The 19,144-nt window shown below is 41.9% G+C and overlaps 1 protein-coding gene across 1 annotated transcript in view; it reads right to left on the bottom strand.

Annotated features, from left to right (window-relative positions):
- Positions 1 to 251: 251 nt before the first annotated feature.
- Positions 252 to 19,144, bottom strand: part of e2f3 (E2F transcription factor 3) — a 79,765-nt gene continuing 60,872 nt past the window's right edge. Inside the window, exon 7 of the mRNA XM_080296042.1 lies at positions 252 to 802. Coding sequence (XP_080152168.1) covers positions 786 to 802 — 17 coding nt within the window. The 3' untranslated portion in view covers positions 252 to 785. The remainder of the gene's footprint in view (positions 803 to 19,144) is intronic.

Here is a 19,144-nt window from a genome sequence, read left to right as displayed (position 1 = left end):
GAGGAAGAAAGGTTTATTCGGCTGTTCACCGTGAAAAAAACGAATTTAAAAGCCGGGACACGTGCACGCAAACACGCACTGTCTACTTTTTCAACATCCTGTTTGTCTTTGACTAAACTCTTTTCTTTATGACTGTGGCTCTTTAGCTTCTAGCTCAAAAATCCCCCCCTCAAAAAAAATAAATCAACGCCTACTTGTGCTCCAAACGTTGCACTGTTGCAGGTGTTTATATACAAAACGGTAGACTTTGATACCAAATGACAAGTTTTATTTTCCCTTGACAGGCAATTTTACTTTTTCTAATTACAAGCCGGAGCCTGGAGGCAGCAAATATTCATTACTTGACAGCTAAAACTCTTATTACCGTGATTAAAAACAGAAGAGTTTTGCACATTGGGAATATATATTTCCATGTTCAATAAATCATCCTGTGGATGCTGAAAATCACGCTGTGACCCCCCTCCAGTAATTTTTGAAATGAGTAACAAATCCAGACGTGTTGGCAACACTATGTAGATAACAACTTTTAGCAGAGACTTTCACCTGAATTAACTCATTCTGGGGACTGAATCTAGGACCTGTAGAGTGTGCCAAAGATGCTCCTATGAGTTTTAATGCTGATTGCTGACAGCCCAATCATCATCCCTTCTTTTCCCCTTGTCGTATTACTCAATCACCCTCCCCCATCCACTCTGCCATCTGCCAGGGTCCGACCAGAATGGGCGTTTGAAGGCTGATATCCACACTGAAGGTCTCAATGATTCGTGTGACGTTGACCACACTCCTCAGCTTACTGTGAACTCTGCAAAACAAGCATAAAATATTCACAGCAAATAGTTAGTATGAAATCTGTTCAACACGAAGAAGTGAAAAACTTAACATGTGGTTTCTCACAAAGAGTACATAAAACACTGTAGTTTCTTAGGTTGTAAAATGTGTTTTCACAGGAATCGTCACAAGCAGTAATATCTCAAGAAATGTGGACAAAGAAAGTGATATATTATTTTCATATGAACACATCATTCACACTCCTGAAGTCTGCATGGAAGCCACAGAACCCTCTTTGTGATTGATTTTAAATGGCAACAAGCCAGCAACCACTTGCCAACTAGTTGGGGACTTCACATTTGTGGGGTTGCAGACCAGTCTCGCGGCCTGTGTTACTGAGGCATATTTACAGCCCATTCTCACTCCTGACGCGTAATATACCAATGATTTTTCCGATCTCATAATATAGGAACGTGTTGGATTCCCGGAAGCATAATATACCGACAGTTTGTCACCTAGCATAAAATGTTATGCTTTGGGAGTGAGAACGTGTTGATATTTAATGTTTTATGTAGACCAAGGGATCACCTGTAGGGCTGAAAAATCCATCAAACTGGCAAAAACTGCAGTTCCTCTTATGGCCACTTGAGGCTGGCAACAAAAGAATAATTTGACCCCTGTCATGGCCTGGGTCTGTTGACCCAGAGCTCATGTATTTTTGGTATGTTTTTCAGTATGTTATGTTTTTGGTGGTTTTCTTTCCCTTTGTCCTTTCTCCCTGTGTTCTCCCGGAAGTTTTGGGGTCGCTGAGGGGACGGCGACCCGGAAGTGTTTCCGCATTGGAGGCTGCCCCACCTGCCGCTCATTAGCCTTCACCAGCTGCAGCTGATGGCCTCATGAGCAGCGTCTTATTTAAGAAGGTGGCGGAGCTCCAGTCGGCGCGGGATTATACTCCCGACTCAAGTCGAAACTGAGTCGGGAGTCAGGAACGTCGTCATGAGGGGAAATCACGGAGTGGAATCGGGTTTTTGGAGTTGTCACCTTTTTCACTGTTATGGACACGTGCACTGTGTGGGATTCATAGGGGAATCGCCACAGGAGTCACAGTGCCAGAATTGTATATAGTTGTTGTTTCTGTCCGCTCACTACAAATAATTCCACTATCCTTCACTAGAGTCTCGCGTTTGGGCCCTACTTTCTCTACAACTCCACGGTCTGCCATCGCAGCCCGTGACAACCCCGACATATTCCCAGTTTAAAGTGCTTTGTTGCATCACAGCCTGGGATGACACACGGTTCTGGCCTGTAAGGGTAGTTTACAGTCTATGGGTGAACATTTTTCTAACCTATCCATAGTGATACAATAGTTAGAGGCAGAGTCGTTATGATTGACAGGTGTCCCAATGTAGGCATCTGTAGCTGCTATCTGTCTGTTAGGTCTTATCTCTATTAAGTGAGACACTGAACTGGATCTCTCATCCGTGTCTGTGGTGTCAGTGCCTTCTGGAGCATGTCTAATGAAAATATCTGGCAAAAAAACACTGCTTGCTAGTTGGTACAGCCTGCCCAAGAAGTTTGGTGGGTAAAAATCAAATATTTTGCTAGATACTACTTAGCACTAATGGCAGATATGCATGTCTGTGTATGCACTTGTATAATTTATGACTGTACCTTGCTAACCTAGCCTTCTACCGTTAGCTGAAAACTTAGCACTCCAAATCTGGTTCCAACAACCAATGCGTCTATCAATGAAAACATTAACTTTGAGGTTTCAAAACAAAAAAGTCCCAAACCAATGAGTAACACCACACTGGCTATTTCCATCTTTTATATAGAGTCTATGATTTTAGCCTACCAGTCAGTGATAATATACAAGTTTTTGCTGTACCAGCTGCATTCACAATAATTCAGATAATGAAACTGAACAATTAGAGAATGACCAGTTACATCACCACACCGTCATCGAGCAGAGACAAACTGTTAGCAAGCTAATGCTTCCTCTGATGCCGTGACAAAAAGCTAGCTATATTGTTTCTGACATGCAGGTTGTAGCAAAAAACCCTTAGCAACTGCTGAGTAGATTATTTTTGCCCTCAAGACACATGAGGATTGTGAACATGAGTGATGACCCAGCATTCCAACTTGTGTAATGAATAAAGGCAAGCCTATACACTCACTTATAGCCAGGCAAGTTAGAAATACCACTTTGTTAGTTTTTGCAAGGAGCCGTTGAGGCATTAATCTTCACGATTATCGACTGTTTTGTATAGAAATTCCAACAAAAGCCTCAGTGGATACTATAATTCTCTGCCTTGATGATTACTTCAACAAAAAAAATGCAAATTACGCCAGAAGTGCTAAAAGTCTTAAACATGCTTGTGAAACCTTTAACAATGCTGGTCTGTGCTCATCGGCAGCTCTTCTACAACAGTGAATTTAGGTGGCTACAGGATTAGTGTTTAATCACAATTATGAACTTTGAGTGGCGTGAAATACCAGGCTAAGTACTACACTGATGCTAACACTGGTCAAAACGGGAGTCGTTTTCAGATATATTTGATTAGTTTAACAACTGCATCACTGAAAAACAGAAAATGGGAATTTCTAGAGAGAAAAAAAAAAGAGTCTTTAGTTAAACTCTGGAAGCCTCTCCTCTATGTCAAGAGATCCGTTTCAACCCAGCATTTGACTCGGTTGTCACATGTTTGCAGAAGACTTTCGCAGAGAGCCCACAACATGGGAACCTTTGGATTGTGGACTCTTTCTCTGCGGATCCAGTTTTACAAGACAAAGATCTATGAGAAAACGACAGCCTGCAGCTTATACAAGCTGACCCTGCTTTACTCTGGATACTGGCTGCCAGTCAATATCCCTCTCTGTCAGAACAGGCAATCACTTCTCTTCTTTTTGTTTCCTCACCACCTATTTATGTGAGTCATACTTTTCCATTGTGACTGTCAAAAAAAGGAGCAAATTGACAGCAACTTTGAAAGCTACTCTGTGTATCAGCACATTACACCACAACATGATCCCATTACATGACAGAAGCAAACTCAAGTGTTTTACTGTGGGAAATATTTTTTTGTTATGTTTTTCTTACTTTTGGGAAGGTGGTCTTTAGAAATCTTTGATGTTTTTAACAGACCCTCATTTGATTCACAGGACTATTGTGGTGAACTGGTGTAAATATAAAAATTAAATTGCTGTAAACCAGGGTTTGCATCTAAAACGTAATATGTTTGTCCATAGCAAGCTTTTCCACTGTTTTTATTTCCATCTCACGTCGGCAGATGGGGTTGTCATGGGGTCGGCCAAGTTTTTAATCACAACACCCAAGTGTGGAGCTTTGGGATCTCTGTACTATAAGAACAATATGCAGCGTATGTTTAAAGAGGTGCAATATGATGGCCTCTGATGCTTTTAAGCTTAAGCATGGGCTGCTGAGCTACTTTCATGTAATGGCATGTTTAATATCTATCCTCACCTGGGTGTGTGTTGAGTCTGCTTTCTGTTATGTAGTGGACAAGCACAATGCTTTCTGGGATTACAAAAGGATTACACAAGAAAGTGAGTTTCTTTATTAAATGCTCCCTGCTCTCTCTAAGGGCAGTTCAAACAGAAAGAAACAGCATATAAGGTGTATTAACATTACAAAGACCAATAAAAATGTCATAAAGTCAATAGATTAATAAATAAATAATGTAAAAGTGTCCCTCAAAGGTCTCAGTGAAATCTACAAACAACCTTTGGGTCTTTATCTTCGGCTGTTCATAACTGTATAAATGTATGTTGAACATCCTACTGAAATTTTCTGAAAACCTGGCCTCTGATTTTTAAATAGATTTTTAAATGAGCAGTAGATAGATAGACATATGGATAGTTAGATAGATTACAATGTTAGATAGTGCAGGAATTTATATATTTACAACAGCTATAAAAAATAAAGAAAGTTAAGTTAGCTACAGGGAGGAGGCCCTGGGGCAGACCCAGGACACGCTGGAGAGATTATATCTCTCGGCTGGCCTGGGAACGCCTTGGTATTCCCCCGGATAAGCTGGAGGAGGTGGCTGGGGAGAGAGAGGTCTGGGCCTCTTTGCTTAGGCTGCTGCCCCCGCGACCCGGCCCCGGACAAAGCGGATGAAAATGGATGGATGGATGGATGGATGGATGGAAGTTAGCTACAAACAATGTAGCTAATGTAGCTACGTTAAACAGCTGACTTTTAGGCTGACTTTAAGGCTTGTACCAGTCAGGTTAACATTTGAGAACAGTTTAATACTTAAGTGCTGTTAAAATGAGAGCTTCATTGAACTCTGAAATACCTCTTAAAGTGTTGCTCAGCATTATGAACATTGTTAGCGTTAGCATTAGCAAAGCTGTGCACCTCTCCGTTTGCAGTCGTGCTGTGTGAAATTATGTGTCACCTCAAGCGGGTAAAGACGCCACAATGTTGTTGCAAAGGACTATCTTTTTACGAAATTAATCTTATTATCGATTAATATCAGAGTATCGATTTTTTTGACAACCCTCTTTTGCATGCCTAAATGCTTTGAGTTGTTGCCATGTGATTGGCTGAATAGATGTGCTGGAGAGTAGCGGAGCTGACCGAAGAGCGTGGCTAATAATTATGCTGCAAAAACATAACCTGTATGTATCATGACAGCACAGAACTGCAGTACCAGAGTCCAGTTGCTAAAGGGATAGGTCTAGGGTTGCCAACCGTCCCTTAAAATACGGAATCGTCCCGTATTTCGAAACAAAAGTACACGTCCCATATTGAGCTAATAAGGGACGCACTTTGTCCCGTAATACAGTGAGAATCAAAAGTAGTCTATAACTTTTAATGGAATTAACGCTTTGTTTGAAAACATAATTCCCAGCCCCTCTCCTGCTTTGTGACCAATGAGCTGACAGCACACTTATGACAATTCGAGTATGACAATTCAGATTACCGCTCATCTCATTGGTCGAGGAAAGGTCGCTTACGGAGAAAATACCGGAAGACAACAGATGACCACAACAAGAAGCATGGCCAACAGGGAAACAAACGCCGACACGGCGGTGCAAGTCTCGGACGACAGTACACCTAAAGCTGGGCAAACACTGTGCGATTTTTTCAGTCACGTTATTCAGCTCCTGCTCAAACTGCACGATTGACTCGCAGGGGTTAGAAGTTGGTAGGTCACGATGCAGGTCTCACACTATACCGCCCGATGCTCTGATGCGACCTGAGTGCTCACACTGTGCCTCCATAACACGAAGGTTATAACAGAAAATCTGTCGCGCTCTCTCTCTGTCTTACACTCACACAGACACACACACCACCACCATCAACTTTGCTAAATTGCTAATGAAAAACATGATCAGGCAGCTGTGATTGAGCAGCAATGTAAATCCAACTATTTTCACGGTTGTTGTGGTCGTGATAATTTTGTGATGCCACATCGAAAAGGCTCGGATGAGCTTTCCAAAGTTCTACAAGTTGTGCCTCCATCGCTTGTGTGCAGATCACACGCTGCACAGCCGTGCTGCTCCATCTTTTACACCAACGTTTACGTGTTTGCGCGCGAGCAGTGTGAGCGGCTGTGATGAGACCCTCACGAGCGATTGATGATCGGGAGCTGGTCGTGAGGTGTTAATCACTTCTCGTTACCCCACGTATACTACACGATGCACGATGAAGGCCAAAATCGGTCAAAAATCGGCTCAAAATGGGCCTAAAACCGCACAGTGTGAGCCCAGCATTAGAGCAGCAATGTTTGTTCCCCTCAGAGAAAGGGAAGAATGGGAAAAGCAAAACACCTGGCTGGAAAAAGTTAATATGGGCATGTGCAATGAATATCAGCGCTATGTGGCCAGAAGTGTGATAATATAATTTATTTTGTGTAATAAACAACTGCAAGGATAGATGATTACAACAAATAGATGACTAATACATAAAAGTAATACATAGATGAATAATGATGATGAGTTAAGATGCGTAATCATGGGAACAAGCGGGTTTACAAACAGGAGCAGCTGATTAGCATTAGAAAAGCTGAAATAATATTTCAACTGAAGCCGATTGTACTAAATGCACTAAATGTGCACTGTTACAAGAATGTTTTTCTTTCTATTGTTTTCTATTATTTTAAGTTAAGCAGGACAGAGTTCTTTTAAAGAAAGATTTACTTATATTCTCAAAAGTTAAGCATGACAGGCTTCTGTTTAAGAAGGAGACCTGTTTTATTGTGTTAATGTTGTCATTTTGAGCTAAAAATAAATGGCTAAATGATCATTTGTTTCACATGTGTTCATATCACAAAGAATACACATCTACTTAAATCAAATTCAAGTCAAAGGGTTAAAAAAATAATTTCACACACAAAAAAAGAGCTAGAAAATTCACCACACTGGGAAGGGTGAAGACAACTGGGTCGCCCGGCCCTGGCCACGAGGTGTCCCTTATTTATTTTTCAGGGAGTTGGCAACCCTAGATAGGTCTGAAGTCCAGACCCATCACCAAATGAAAACCTACTGGCACATTAAGAAAAATACATTAAGCAACTAAGTAGCTAAAATTTGTCTTTTAGCCACAGGATCCACACTTTTTTGTATAATTGGTTATACTTTTCTGCATTAAACCCTCCCTCCTTTCCTTGTGCTAAATTGCAACACTCTGTTTTCCACTTTATTTCGAGAGCACCGTCATGGACGACCCGGGTGAAGGATGCTACTAAACTGTGTCATCAGTATTCAGTCTAAGCGTTTCCCAAAGACAAAACTGACTGTGGTACTGATCAATTTCCCAATAAATATGTGCTCAATCAAAGCGCCGCATATCCATCATACGAGAGACAGTGACACGCTGATGAATGATTTTTAATAAAAAGACCAACACCAGCAGACTTATTCGTCACTCCAAGACTCTCCCCCACCACTCAAAAATCATTTGCACCCAAGTGTAAAGCTCTGCTGCCCCCTTCCATCATCTCCACCCGCCGCTCCACTCCTTCTCTTCTCATATCCTTTCCTCTTGCTTTACTGGTCTCTCCCGAAGCTAAACCCTTATCATAGTAACCATCATCATCCCCTTCACAGACCCCGCCCTCGTTCCCATTTCTATCTTCAGTGGAGAATGTCGATCTGATTATGGCATTTGATCTGCCCCGAACAAACAAGTACAGCAGGAGGTTGTATGCACTTTTGTTTTGTTTTTTTCATCAAGTAAAGTGCTCTTTAAAGAGCAGAATGAATAACATTGGGACATGGTCTGCTTATAGTAAAACATAAGAACCTTACCAGGAAGCATAACCTCGCTAACATCCAAACTCCAGGGACTTGATGATAAGTCTCTAATCCTCTGTTTATGTATGTGGCTTCAATCAGGTCGCAGTGGTGAGAGTGTTTGTTTGTGTGTGATACAATGTGTCTGAATCTGATAGAATTTGAGTCACCCTGCCTGGACATGGGGGAATATTTACGGGGGAGGGGGGGGAATGCACGTGCTCAGAGACAGAAACACAAACAGGTGTTCTGTTCAAAACTTTCTTTGCGTGCAAAATCTGAAGCAGGAAAGGAAAATGTTAAAAAAAAGAAAAAAGTCAAAGACAAACAACAAACAGCTGAAGCTGATTCTGTTATAGTTTGGATTGGGGACAGATTACTGGAATATTAGGATGGGATTAACCGGCCAGGTTAAGCTTTTTGATCGTCAAATAAATATGGCTTAGGAGCCGCAGACGAGCTGATGTCACATGGAATTAATCCATCCATGATTTTGCTATGATTTGGAAACTCTTGGGTAATCTACTCATGAATTTAATATGCTGTCAGCGTGGTGGGGCTGTGTGTTTGTGTGTGGAAGTGACTGGTGTCTGAACATGTGTGCATATGAATCACTTTTAACACAAGTGGCTCTGTGTGGAAAACAAACCCATTTTACAGACTGCATCAGGGGTGGCTGGTTAATGCGGGGGCCGCTGACCTCTTTCATTTATACAGACAAAAACAGGCTACTTAAACATGATCAACATATATTACTTATAGCATGTATAATTATGAAATAAGCCTTGGTTTTCAAATACATTTGTTAAAATAGTTTTTTAATCATATTTACTCTTCCAGCCACGATAACTAGTGATCAGACTGCAAGGACCTCTGGCCTTGAACAACACGCACTGTACCCGGCCCCCATGGTGCTTCCTGCAGGTGTTTGTGCCCAGCCAGCCCGTTCTCACTCCCAACGCATAATATACCGACAGTTTGTCACGTCTCGAGTTGTCCATGGGAAAGCGAAAGGTGACCTTCCGCGTTCTTATGCTACGCGCCAGACTGTGGATGAAACCGAACAGAATGATGCTCCCACGGTAACACACGTTCCAGCCGTGTATTCCAGCCCTAACGCTAGCATTAACGCTAACCTTAACCACCATATTAATCATGTTAGATAGTGTTTTCCAAAGCGATTTAAGTAAAATGAACGTACGTGTGTAGATTCATTAAAAACGGTTCTCATGTTTCCTCATTTTTCCGAACTCGTAATATAGGGACATCTTGGGTGGCCAGAAGCATAATATACCAATGATTTGTCACCTAGGGTAAAACTTTATGCTTTGGGAGTGATAACGTGTTGGCTAAGCAAGGCCCCATGGGCTCTCCCTTAAGCACCCTACCCAGGCCTGGCTCCAGGGTGGAGCCCTAGGCTACGTCCACACTAATGCGTTTTTGTTTGAAAAGGCATCGTTTTTGGCCTCCTGTCCACACTGAGACGGCATTTTCCCCAAAGAAAAACGAGCGTTTTGAAAACGCTCTCGAAAACACATACATTTGAAGACGGTACTTTCGCGTCGCAGTGTGGACAGCGAAAACGGAGACTTTCGGAAACGATGATGCATTTTAGTCATGTGATGCAGTCATGTGACCATGAGAGCATACCGGAGAGCATTATACAGCAGTTGTTTTGTTTGCTCTCAATTCTGACAGCGCATTAAAGATTAATATCAGTCTGTACATGCTCCAGATAGCTTTTTTTTTTTTCCAATTCTTTAATTCTCACTCACTTTTGCAACTTTGTACTTTTGTGTTACTCGCAGCAACAACTCCACCTCATTGTTGGTCCATTTAAAAAACTCGGTGCTTTTCCTCAACATTTTGCCGCGAGGTTTCATCTTCTTGCGTTTCACGCATGCGCAGTACTGGAACGTAAGCATTTTCGGCCGTTTCAATGTGGACGCACAACTCTGTAAAAACGACTGAAAACACTAGTTTTCAAATCTATTTGAGCTAGTGTGGACGTAGCCCTAGTAACCCTATCCCAGGCAGGCTAGACTGTCCCCCTTAGTTTACCTCTCGCAGGGGTCACCTGAATCACTTTTCATCTAATACCTCGCCCAGGACCAATTTGGCAAAAACCTCCAGACAGCATAGCCTAAGTAATATACAACCAATTTAGTCACATTTATACAGCACGTTTCTAGTCTTACTGGCTACCAAAGTACTTTAGAGTACAATAAAGGTAGGCAGATTGATACTATTGCGATAGAATCAATACTTTCTTTCTATGCTTTAAGTATTTGGAAATCAAACATGCACAGGAAAAGCTGAAAGTTGTGTTTTAACTAATCAGTGATGGAAAGTAAAACTCACTGGTCATTAAAATGTGTTCAGAATATTCAGACTGATGCATCATCCCATACATCATGACTGACTGCTCATAAGTATCAACAACTCACCCATTTTATCTACCTCACATCCATGACCAGTTTAGAACCTGAACTAAGCTAATAGCATATCTTTGGGAGGAAGCAGGAGTTTCCAAGAACACCACACAGTCACAGGGAGAACATGAAAACCCCACACAGCGAGGTCCCAGTCGGGGTTCAAACCAGTAACCTTCTTGCTGGGCAGTGACAGCACCACCACCACCCTGCCCAGCTTGCAAGTTTAACCAGTTTGATAGCTAACAGTGAAATGTCACATGGTTGCAAAATCTGGCCCTTCACTTACACAATATATCTATGTTAGAGAAGCAGACGGTTCAAATGAGGGATAAATTCATTTTAAATGTGAAAGGACAGAGCCGTGAGGTTACTGAACAACTCAAAGTACACATGAGCAAGTAAGTGTGTCTGTAGCTCTGTATAATGTAATGTTTATTTTCTGGGCAATTGAAAGGCTAATCCAGCTGTAATTTCAACATTCTGTAAGTGTGACTCAGTTCAGTCTATTTGTTTTTCTGTCTGTTCGTGGATGACAGAGGATATCTGTGAGCGATAGAGAGGTGTGTGTGTGTGTGTGTAATAAATAGGAGGGATGCTGATGTGCGGGCACGCACATCAGCATCCCTGAGATACACGTAATCATTTACAGCCAGCGGGCACGCTGGCTGTAAATGATTACGTGTATCTCATTTTTTAATGTTTTCTGTGTATGCGTGAGTGTACATGGGAGGGGTGTGTTTTTGTTTTTCTATATTCACATCTGTGTCAAAGCTCCCCCCCACCAACATACACAGATACCAGCTCCGAGCTCCAAAATCCCCTGAAAGCTTTTGATCCTGCACAAATGTGGAACTCCTCATTCTCTCTCCTTTTTCCTCCCCTCTCTCCCTCTGTTTCTCTCACACACACACTGTCTGCCTCTTTCTCCAAAGCAGCATTAAAACTCACTCGTGTCCACGTCTCTCCTGACTGAGGAAGTGCTCACTGCTTACTGCACCTATATCGCAAAAAAATCATGGACAGATCGCGGCTGGCTAGGGTAAGGCTCTGCAAGATGCCCAAGTGTATTTGTGACAACTGCCTCGTCTAACGCCAGCGTTCACCCATCTTCAAAAAGAGACCTAAAAGAAACACATGGGAGTGCAGGGGGTGGGAGGAGACCGGCACTTGGCCTATAGTCCCCTCGGAGACTCATCCTTCATCCCGCTACCGCATCCCAACAGTTTCAGTGTGCACCGTGCATGCATTCCTAATAATGATGAAAGTGACTGAGGGCTGACCTAAAAATGTCACTACAGGAAATTGGGGGGGAGGGGGGGGGGGGCAGACAGTTAGTCGAAGCAAAACAGAAACAAAGCAGGTGAATATTAAAGTGTAGTGGGATTGGGGGAGTAGAAGGAAAAATGTGATGGCATTAAAGTTTTTTTCTTTTCCTCCAGCAAATTATCTTCCTTGTGTGCACTTGGGACACAGTCAGGGAGCAAAAAAGCCCCCCCCTCCCACACACACACACACACACACGCACCCCTCCTCACGCGCTCATACATATATTACGCATTTGCTAGAGCGAATTTTTCTTTTGCTGACTTTACATTTAAATGAGAGAGGGGGATTATCCTAATGTCTGACGCTTAGGGCACAAGTGTGGCATGCACACCCCCTCCGCATGTGCAGAACGGGACGCCGGTTGTTCCTTTTGTTGCCATGGCGACAGACGGCCAATGAAAGCACAGCGGGGTAAATCTTGAGTCAAAACATTTGGCGCGTTTTGAGCAAGGTAAGGAGGGTAAAAGGTTTTAATCTTTTTTGGGGGGTGGGAGGAGGGGGGGTTGTTTCAAGTTTTATTGGCAGTGTGAGCAAGATTGGGGCGGGGAGGGGGTGTACATGCACATCCAGATACTCACAGCCCGGCCCTATCTCCACCTCAGCCCCCCGCCCCCAACCCCCGCCTCTCTCTCACTCCTCACTTCTTTCTCTTCCTTTCTCAGGCAGAGAGATGGAGCAGAAAGTGGCGTGTAATTACATCCTAATCTTTGGCTGGTATCTGCTCTGCTACAGGGGCTGTTAGTACAGAGAGCTGTCAGGGACACACTAACACACAGAAACACACACCTCCAGAGATTGTGTCCAGAAGTCTACACATTAAATCTGTGCTTAAATGGCTGTGTGTGTGAAGTCACCGCTCGACTGATAGAGGAGCGTGTTCTAAGAGACAGATGGGCGGCTGATTTGACTCCAGCATGTATGTATGGATGCATTTGGTTATATAATTGTACTTTTGACATACAGCAACTCTGCCTCAGTTTTATAAAGGAAAAAAACCTGATGTCCTCTACATTTGCGATGTGCACACGCTCATTTTCTAAGTCATCGAATCATCTAAGTCGAGCGAGTGATCTCATAGTCCAAAGTGGTCATTCAGTGAGGCTGTTCGTACGTCTTCCACGCAGACGAGGAAATGCAACCAGTCTCCACACACATCCAGGCCAGCCGGCGCATCATATCGCGCTTCCCCCAAGCCCTGACGATATATATACACGGTTCTACAGCTGAGGGGTCTTGCATTATACATGCAAAGCTAATTTGTTGTGCGCACACATGCAGCACGGAGTCAGTCACAAAAACACACGCATGAAAACATGCACTTAACTCCATTTAAAGTGCACGGAAGTTGTTAAAAGTAGGCCAGGGCTTGCCGAGGCCGGAGAGTGTAAACAAGTCCTGATCAGTTTGGTTCCATTCCAGTGGAAGGACTCTGAATTAAACATAACATACACTAGATCTGTTTATCCAGGGGCCAGGCACAGACCTCGGGCTATGTTCAATCAATCTGGCTGCAGATTAAATCAAAGGGTCGCTCTGCATATACAGTACTGCTGCTTATACTGCCAGGTAAACTACCATGGGGGGGAGTGTATTTTATCTGGGAAGTGCATCAAGATGTCAACATGTGTACATTTGTTAATTGGCATTCTGAAGCGGCATTGACTTTATAATGAATGCAGTGCAAGGCTGAAAGCAGGCTCGAGCACGAAAGCTGGAGCTTTTTTGTTTCCTTTTGCTCGACACATTATTTTATGTTTGAGTAATGCACGCACATTTCTCAGTTGTTTTGTAACTCCTGCTCAGTAAGCAGCTTAACGTGCACTAAAGTGATTCATTAACACGTTCCCCCTCAGGAGTTATCGCGGCGTAATTAAGGCAGGTCGCAGCTTATCTGTTGACCAACAGGTCCATTGTCGCTATCCGGCTTTGTTAAATAAGGATCAGGACCAAAACATATTAAATACAGCTTGCAATCAACTAGTGGTAAGAAAATTGGTTGAAGTACTTGGTATTAAGTAAAGTTAATAGTTTAGTGCTTTGACCGTCAAATCATTTTAAAGATGATTTAAAATGCAGAAACACACAAGTGTGAGCAGCAAAAGAAATCATGCATGGATTGCATATGGCTGCTTCAGTTACAGTGCCCAGGTGCCGTTTGTAATGCGTGAGTGTCATTTGGAATGGAGCCACCGTTAATGACATTAGCATTTGTGCTTTTCTTACTGTGACAGCTCTAAATGGCTTTGCCATGGAAAGACATCTCATGTCAGGAGGCTCAAATGAACTGAATAATTACCGCTACTGAATCAAAAATCACAGTTTCAGAGTGCTATTTTAAAGTCGCAGGATTCTAATTAAGCTGCGGCCCGCTCGTTAACGACAGATGCTCTGTGGCCGCACATTTACTCAGCTGTAGGTAATTAACATGAACTGCAGTAGGTGATCAACCAGGCTCGTGGCTAGCAAAGAGCTGTCTCTAATCACCAAAAAACAAAGGAGAGATTACAGTTAACCATTACTTTAGAAGACAGATTCAGTGAACTTAAAATTGATACAAGTAGCTGAGCTGAAGCAGGAAAATATTCGTTGGATACAGGGTTGGGTGATATGGGTGCTTTTCCATTGGCAAATACCCCCCAAAACCGTTATTTTTTTCTTGGTCGCAATGTAACGGCTGTTCAATTTTCATAAAATAATAAACATTTCTAGTAATTACTGCTATAACACAGAGTTTGGAGCACAAACTTCTAGACATTTCAAATTTTTAAGACAAATAAAAGAAATTCTGAAAAAGATACTACCCAGAGTAACAGAAACTAGCATAGGCTAGCCCTTATGTGACAGTAAGTAACTTCAGTTCTGTATCTTTTTAGCTAAACATGTTTACATTAGAAATTTAACATCATTTTATTCCAGCTCTTACAGACTAGCAGCACTGCTGACAGTGTGGTTACTCTCTCAAAACAACAGCAGCTAACACCTAACTTGTCAGCAATCAATAACAAACATCAGTCACAAACTTTCCATTAAATGTTCAGCAAATTCATTTTTTTTAATCAGCCATTTAGTATACCACTCCTCCATTATCTAGTGCTCTGAAGCAGCTTATCTTGCCAGGCTGAAAAGCTAACATTAGCTTAGTAGTAAAGCTTTGAAAAATACCATCAGAAGTTAATAGCAAGTTAGCAAAACATCCAGTTACAAGCTAGCTTGTATAGGCATGTTCTGTAGTTCTGTGAAAGAAAAGTTTTCACAAGATTTTATGAAGCCCTGTGACAACCCATGTTTTACTAGCTGGTAAAAACATCTTCAGGAGCAACAACAAAATAATCTTTTATCAGTTTTTCACACCATTATGGAGGAATTTTGGCCCAATGTACAACGTAGCTTTAGCGGTCTGTACTTTGACGGGACAGCTTGATGCTTTTCTTCATCAGCCATTTTTACCATAGATTTCCTCATGTGTTTGGAATCACTGCTCTGTTGCATGAAAAAACTTTGACCAAGGTTTAGTTAATGGACAGATGGGCTCATGGACTTAAGAATATTTTGGTGTACAGAGCAGTTCACAGTCAACTTAACGACCCCAAGGTGCTCAGCTCCTGTGGTTGCAAAACAAGCCCAAATCATCACCTCTCTGCTAACGTGCTTGACAGTTAGTATGAGGTAATTGTATGTATTTGATATGCTGTGTTTGGCTTCCTCCTAACATGGTACTGTGCATTATAGCCAAACATCTCCACTGGTCTCATCTCTCCAAAGGACAATGTTCCATAAGTCTTGAGGTAAGTTGTGTTGTAACTTTGAAAACCTTAGCTATGCAACTTTTCTAAGCAAGTTCAGCCTTTTCTTATTTGTAGTGAACTTTAACATTTAGAACTTTAACTGAAGGCTGTAGAGTCTGAGATGTAGGTCTTCCTCTATTTGTAGTTTGCCTAAACATTGCATGGCCTGACCTTGTGTATGAAAACTTTCTCTTTTTTTCAGTATACTTTATTATATATATATATATATCAGCTTTCACACTTGGCAGACATGAGCCTCATTAAATCATGCTCATCCTTCACGGCCTTCATGACGTACAAAGTGTAAGTTACCCTTCCCTGGTTTTATCCAATTTGTTCTTCACCACATCTGTGGGTACAATTCAGTGTTATTGCAGTGAAACATATCAGTGACACTGTGACCTCAAGAATGAGTATTAAAACTCATAATAACAGATTAGTTTGCATCCAGCTGTAACCGAGGCCAAATGTATTCTCCATGAGAAAACAGAAGGGAAAAAAATCTCGCAGACACAGACACTTGGAGCAATTTATGCTCACACACACACACACACATTTCCCCTCCAGGCTAAAAAACTCTTGAGGTCAACATGAGGTCACCTGGGCTAGATCATCAACCTCTTGATGAGTGTGCATCCTGAGCCGACCTTGGCTCTGTCCCCACACTGGTTCTGTTTCTCTCTGCTCTACGCTGCCCTGGGCCTAGTCCTATCTGTCTGGAATGGCAATGAGCCCAGCTATTTTCAGCTTTGTTTTGCACTTACAGGCAGACCTATAGACCCTTGCAATTTTTTGTGTGCGTTTGGTTTTTTCCGCAGCGGTGCGGACATTATTCTGCACTAAAAGAGTCAGATACTTCAGATGGCACGAAAGCACCTTTATCTGCTGTAAAGCGGGGTGAGGAAGTCTGAGCTTTAAAAACGGCATCAGTGAGAGAGGAAGAAGAGAGAACGGCAAAGTGCGTTTTTCGCCGTAGGTGCTCCAGCACAAGCGGGGCCAAGTGTTGATTAAACAGACCAGAAATACAGTGGGAATAAGAGGCAGAGCAGATAAGAGCCTTCCAAATACAACACATACACACACATACATATTGCTTCACACAAGGACAGGAGCGCAGCAGACAATATCTACCTCTAACTGCACTCACAGTGTTTTCATGCCAAGGAATTACAAATTATATCTATTTAACTCTCAGGGCCACAGAGAGTCTTTGTGAAGCCTGGAAAGTTGAAGCTGAATTTAGCGAGGAACAACAGGCAATGCTGAGTATTCACCACCACCAACTTTATCTCTTCAAGGACTCGCTGTTTCCTTCTCCTACATCCATAAATTCTTTTGACAATTAAGTCAAGAATATACAACTTAAATCAAATCAAATCACTTTTATTGTCACATCACATGTGCAGGCACACTGGCACAGCATATGCGAGTGAAATTCTTGTGTGCGAGCCCCACAAGCAACAGAGATGTGCAAACACAACAACACAAACGAGCAAAATACAAGAATGGCCAACCTGAAACTAATAAATATATGTACAATATATAATAGTGTATGCATTTCTGGATGTGTATACTAAATATTTTCCTACGTGTGTGTGTGTGTATACACATTTTTACAAATTAAATAGTAAAAAAAATAAAAATAAAATAATAATAATAATAATAATAATAATAATAATAAAATATATAAAATATACAGAGTTGAATATGTGCAAAACAAGTGGCATTTATATACAGTATGGAGTGCATAATGTTAAAAAAACTTATAAAGCCAGAGAGAAGAAAAAAGACAATACTGGCTGAATTGTGACTTAAGGTTTTGGCTTTTGTAGCTTTAAAGAGAATTACTTTACATTTGTCTGCTTTTCTGTCGTCACCCGGCTCATATCCATATCTTCCACTAGGACATGCCAACAAAGACGGCCTGTGTTGTGTTGACAAACTGTCTTTGCCTCTCGTCCATACGCTTTTAACCTATACGATGCGAATGCGTCAGCTCTGATGCCTCGAGCCACATTCCTAGAAATGGCAGCGCATTCCACACAAGCCACCCATGCGCCGTGCGTACCCCGTGCTGCTCTGCGGGCCGCAGAGCAGCACGGGGTACGCATGGGGAACAGCAGAATTTGGCAAGTTTATTTGTTTATTGTTCGAGCCGCTTTAGCCTGTTGCTTGTGAATTGAAGTGACAGCAAAAGCTGTAAAGAAGCGGTTGGGGTGAAACGGGGTGGCGATTTTTCTTTTTTCACATGGCTGACGACGCCTGTGCATGATGTGCAGCGTAACATCGAATCATCTCATGTTGAAGGTAACAAGGTTGGACAATTGCATAAGCAAACCATGCATGGTGGGGTCAGAGAAGTGTTTTCAATGCAGGAGGCGCTCGGGCACTTTACTTTGTGGTCTAGGTCACCCACGTTTCCACAGCCATCACAGCCCGATACTCAGACACAGTCATACTGTGATAGTTGTTATAGGTTCATGTGGAAAACACAGCAAATTAGATTTCAAGTGTAAAAACTTTGGGTATTTGTGGGTGTAGAGTGTGAGAAAATGTGAGCCATTATGTGGCTACTGTAGACAGCTGGATAGTCTGGATTACTTTTGAGAGGTGAGAAAATGCATTTTCTCTTAAATATCACTTTAAAAGCAGAGAGTTTCAGTATTTAGCCTGTGGACTAAAAATCATATGAAAAGGGGGATTAACAAGACATTCAGTTTTAATCCATTACATTAACTTGCAATTTATTATTAGATTATAGACTGTATATAAAGGATGGTCATTGCCTACTGGTCTGTAAAGTTCTGTTTTGAAGACTCTTTTTTTTTTTTTGAAGCTCTGTCTTATTAGCAAACAAGCAAACTTTTTAAACAAGCTTGCCTTTGTAGAATTTACTGGTGTATCAAACAAACACAGATACATTGTAATTAGTGCTAAGTACTCTACTTATAACAAAACAGAAATTCACCCTCTAAAACTGGAGCACTGACTTTTCAAATTAATGGTACAACAATTGCTTCTATTCCAACTACGATGAATATGGGATCAGACATCTAGTTCTGTGACTCATATTAGCTTAGCTAATATCAAACAAGAAAGTTAGTAACCTTGTAGGCAACTAAATGCCATTCATAGTAATTATGCACCTGCTAATGAATAGCTTCAGTCCATAATAAGAGTAAAATGGTTGCATTTTTAAACCCTTTAAAACCAGTTGGAGCAGGCACGCTCCGTTTTGCGTAACTATTTTTAAATCCCTGTAGAACTGGAACCACGTAAGCTAGCGCAATAATTATTTTTGCATATGAAACCGGACGAGTTGTACTTACATTTTATGCCATCAGCTTGTCCTAGGTCACGATTTCCTTCCACATATAGCTTTGCAAAAATTGCATAAAAAGCAATTGCAGCAAACACAAAACATAATATTCCAGAAACACGCTTTGCCGATAAGATCAGCTTTTCATAACACTTCGAACGTCAGCGTGAACTATCGCATGTCCGCCATTACCTGCCCAAAACCGGAAGTGGTGTCATTTTCACGAAAAATGTGATTTTTCTTTT

This window comes from Astatotilapia calliptera, chromosome 22, assembly GCF_964374335.1.
Source record: "Astatotilapia calliptera chromosome 22, fAstCal68.1, whole genome shotgun sequence".
NCBI classification, from domain to species: domain Eukaryota; kingdom Metazoa; phylum Chordata; class Actinopteri; order Cichliformes; family Cichlidae; genus Astatotilapia; species Astatotilapia calliptera.
Note: the sequence above shows the minus strand (reverse complement) of the source record. Positions and strands in the feature narration are given on the sequence as shown.